Source organism: Triticum dicoccoides, chromosome 3A (genome assembly GCF_002162155.2).
Source record: "Triticum dicoccoides isolate Atlit2015 ecotype Zavitan chromosome 3A, WEW_v2.0, whole genome shotgun sequence".
NCBI lineage: Eukaryota > Viridiplantae > Streptophyta > Magnoliopsida > Poales > Poaceae > Triticum > Triticum dicoccoides.
In genome coordinates, this window is record NC_041384.1 from 723,695,844 (window position 1) to 723,700,432 (window position 4,589).

The 4,589-nt window shown below is 41.6% G+C and overlaps 1 protein-coding gene across 1 annotated transcript; it reads right to left on the reverse strand.

The window, feature by feature from the left end:
- Positions 1-1,373: 1,373 nt before the first annotated feature.
- LOC119273122 (BTB/POZ and MATH domain-containing protein 2-like) lies at positions 1,374-2,084 on the reverse strand. Its single transcript, XM_037554406.1, has one exon. The coding sequence runs from the start codon at positions 2,082-2,084 to the stop codon at positions 1,374-1,376; it is 711 nt and encodes a 236-aa protein (XP_037410303.1).
- Between the last annotated feature and the right edge of the window lie 2,505 nt (positions 2,085-4,589).

Here is a 4,589-nt window from a genome sequence, read left to right on the forward strand (position 1 = left end):
CGTCTTTTGTGAACGGGAACGACCAAGTTCGAATTTTTCGCGTCCTGGGGGCGGCGCCTGGGGGCGTGACTGGGAGCTAGGTCGCGCCAGAGGCCGAACTAGCGCCGGTTCGCCCCCAGACCACCCTTTTTTAGCGCCCGGGGGGGCCGAACGGCTGGAGATGCTCTAATGTCTTGAAATGAATTAGTCTCATCTTTTGTTGGATATTCAGACATGATACTCCCTCTATAAACTAATATAAGAACATTTAGATCAATAAAGTACTTCCTTCATCCCAAAATTCTTATCTTAGATTTGTCTACATATGGATATATCTATTCATATCTTAGTGTTAGATACATCCGTAGCTAAATAAATCTAAGACAAGATTTTTGGGACGAAGGAAGTAGTAATCTAAATGCTTTTATATTAATTTACGGATGATTGTTCATGGTACAGCGTCAGTGTTTGATTATTTGGCCTGTGCCCCTGTGTATTCTTGAGAGAAATCGGTTTTGCCTTTGTGTTGGACATGTCGCCCTAATGGGTCAACAAATTAAGCCAAAAACTTCCATGAACAATCCTGTTTGAGAAAGGCAACGCACACCGTTCTACTCTCTCCGTTCCTAAATATAAGTATTTTTAGAGATTTTAATCAGGACTATATACGGATGTATATAGGCATATTTTGCTTCGTATGTAGTCCATATTAAAATCTTCAAAAAAACTTATATTTAGGAACGAAGAGAGTAGCTGCTTAGAACACCTCATGGTTCATTACCTTACAAGGAAAGCACGTGAGTTGTGTTTTACAAATTTCTGTCTAGCCTGTAATCCTAACACCAAAAAATCCTAACAGTTTGGTTGTGGTAAAACGATGCCAGCCCTATTTACCTTGTAGATCATCTTCATCGATCGTGTTCCATTAAAACCATTAAGCTACGCGTGAACGGCGGCCAACCAGCTATGCCATGTGGTGCAAGTTGGTTGGCCGCGGTGAAAAAGCTTTTGAATATTATTTTTAGATGTAGGTGAGAATTTTTTTAAATGTTTTATTTAGATGAAGATGATGACCTCATATAGTTTTTTAAATGGAGAGCTACACAAAGTGGCGCTCGCTGGTAGCCTGCGTTGGTGATTTTTTCTTCCTTTTACTTCTTTTTTAGATGAATGTGAGGATTTTTTAAAAATATTTTTCTAGATGGATGAGGACTACATGTATATTTCTAAATGAAAATGTACGCGCAACTTTTTCTTAAGCGGCGCCACCGGGTGGCGCCCCAACCACTAGTACCATCAAACATGTGTGAGCACTAGAAGGCCACAGAATGATTGGGAAAAAAGCAAGTAGTCTTTTTAGGGTGAGTAGTTAAGATGATTATAAAGTAACAATCCTAGGTTTTGCGGTTGCGGAGCCTACTTGCTTTTTCCCACATCTCCATTACGGTATCCGGACAAGTTTTTTTGAGCCGATTGTACCCTTTGCTTGCCACCACATCATCTATTTTAGTAGATGATGATGCAATAAATCGAACGCAAGCATCTTGTAGCCGAGAACAACTATGTTGATTGGCCAAAGCCAATGTAGTTGCAAGGGACTCGGCATCGAGGTCTTTGCAGAGGATGCTTTCACACATAAGCTTCAATCTTTCCATGCCATACCGATCCGCAGTCACAAGCAGGTGTCTAGTTACCTCTTTCTTATCGTCTTCATCCAGCAAGTCATCGCCCATGACTTTATCTGCAGGCAACAAATTGTTATAAATGAAGTGGAGAAGAAACTTGAAGACAAGGGGTTGCATGTTGTTAATGACGATGCGGCTTGAATCCTTCTCCATCATCGGCCCATAGAGCATCGCCTTGAAAACCGGGGACTGCATCGCTAGCACGAGCTTGTGGGCTGGAAATTTCTCTCCTTGAACCTCGAATGTCACATCCACGCCCTCCTTTGCCTCTAGTAGCTTCCCGAGTTGGTCCGTGATTTCCGATGGTGGCGCCTCCTCCTCAACATGGGCCTCCTCCTCGATAACATATGGATCATTGATGACGGTCAAGGCGCATCTGATAGTGAGACGATCGTCAACAACATAGCCCGATGCTTCCATCTCGCCCCTGTTTAAGTTGTGCGTGAAAAAGTAGTTTGGATTGGGAAGATTGGCCGACAAGACCACCGACGAAGAAAACCGCTTGGTTGTCTAGTGGAACAAGCTGATTGTGGAGGATACCCGCGCCGTGAGTGCCTTATGGTCCAGCTCCTTCAGCTCCAAAGCAACCACGATGTCATCCTTGCCATCTTCCATAGACCCGTCCGGGTAATAGTGGAGGCATCACTCATGGCCGCCAACAGTGAACCATGACAACTCGATGTAGCAGCCGACGCCCATGCCCCTGTGAATGCTGTAATTGAAGATCTTGAACAAGTGCTCCCCTTGCTCTGACTCCGCCGTGCACATCGATGCGCTGAGCAAGATCGACATTGCGAATTTCTTGGTAAGTGTATCTATCCTGTCCTGGTGTAGATTGATTCTTGAGGTGATTTCTTTCTTTTCACAACCCACCCCTTATACTTATACTAGTAGTACGTCTCTGTGTTGATCCAGTCGAATTAGCAATGCGATCACATGATGTACTTTGATCCGGAGTCTGTCCAATGGTCGGTGGCTGGCTCCGTAACCTAGTCGAACACGACTCTGTCCCCTCGCAATGCTTATTTTCTGTTTTCTCTTTGAGACAGCTTATTTTCTGATTGGGCCATAAGCTGGGCTCTGCCGTCTGAGCTATAGCATGGTAGACTAAAAGGCCAACAATGCTTAAGGGTTGCCTTGCGCTTTTAGATGGAGCTCACGCAGCGGATTTCCTTTTCTTTTTGAGGATCACGCAGCGGATTTCCTATTCGACGCGTTCTGCGTCAAAATGTCGGCGTGCCGCACAGGGCATCCACTGAGATGGGCCGGCCCATTCAGAAGCGAGACATGCGTACCACTGATCCCGGTTTTGGGAACGTTCTGGAAGGTTCTGCTGGTTTTTCCCAGTTTTGGGAACCTTCTAGAAGGTTCCTGAACCAGTTTTTTCAGTTTATTAGTTTTAATTTTATTCTTATTTTTTACGTTTCTTTTTCTTTTACTTTTCTCTCCTTTTTCGTTTTTTCCCCTTTCCTTTCTTTTTCGTATTTCTTCTTTTCTTCTTCTGTTTCCCCTTTCTTTTGTTTCTCCTTTATTTTGTTTTCTCGATTTCTCTTTTTCAACATATGGTTCAGTAAATTAAATAATTCGCAAGTTTTAGATTTTGTTCATTTCTTTCCTAAATGTTCTGTTTAGAAATGTTGTTTAGAATATCCATAAAATTTTAGAATTTAAAATATTTCTTAGATTCATTTAAAGAAAATTATAATTCCAATATTTAAAAATGTTCACCTTCAAAAATAAAAAACAACAAAATGTCTCCCTTTCAAGATTTGTTCAAAATTTTAAAAAGTTCATGTTTTGAAAAAATCTCCACAAAATTTAAATACATTTCTGCTTTCAATTTTTCCCACGAATTTATAAAATGTTCGTGGTTTAATTTTTCCCACGCATTTTTTATTTTTATGTGCACAAATTTAAAAAAAAATCCCAAATTTAAAAATATGTTCCACCTTTCCAAATTTGTTCGAAAATCAGAAAATGTTCAGGAATTTTTGACAGGTGATCTTGTTTTTTGAAAACTATGTTTGTAGTTTCGAAAAATGTTCTTATTTTCAATTTTGTTCCGTTCTGTTTTCAGAAAATGTGCTGCGTCTTTTTAGAAATTGTTTCAAACGTGAAAAAAATGTTCACCTTAATTATATTAATCATTTAAAAAAATGTTTGAGAATCCCAATAAATGTTTGTTTCTCACGAAATGTTTGAGGTTTCTCACAGCGCGCCATCAAACCCTATTTTGTTCCACCTTTCCAAATTTGTTCGAAAATCAGAAAATGTTCAGGAAATTTTGACAGGTGATCTTGTTTTTTGAAAACTATGTTTGTTGTTTCTAAAAATGTTCTTATTTTCAATTTTGTTCCGTTCTGTTTTCAGAAAATGTGCTGCGTCTTTTTAGAAATTGTTTCAAACGTGAAAAAATGTTCACCTTAATTATATTAATCATTTTAAAAAATGTTTGAGAATCCCAATAAATGTTTGTTTCTCACGAAATGTTTGAGGTTTCTCACAGCGCGCCATCAAACCCTATTTTGGCGGGACATCCTATACGCCGCACACTGCGGCAAAGTGCCGACGTTTCTCACAGGGCACCGCTAACCTGGGCCGGGCCATTTCCGGTGGCACCATCACGAGAAGAAAAAACGCAAAAACATAGAGCGCGCTTGAGCCGTGAATCGATCTTGCAACTTCATGGTCAATGGCGCACTGTGCTAGCCACTACAACAGTCAATATCACATGTTAGAAATGAAGCGCCAAACTTAAAAGTAACATACAACAGCGGCAGGAATCGTACAGACGATATGACCGTTGGGGCGTGCGTGTGCGAGGCGCTTCCGTCCGGGCTTGCTCGTTCCCCTGCGTTGGGTGCCGTCGCCGGAGGGGCGGTTCCGGCCGGTGGGCCTGGCGCCCTCCTTGGGGGGAGGCTCGGG

Bases quoted from the DNA above. Each gene is read 5' to 3' on its own strand.
- LOC119273122 (XM_037554406.1), bottom strand. From the start codon at position 2,084: ATGGAAGCATCGGGCTATGTTGTTGACGATCGTCTCACTATCAGATGC.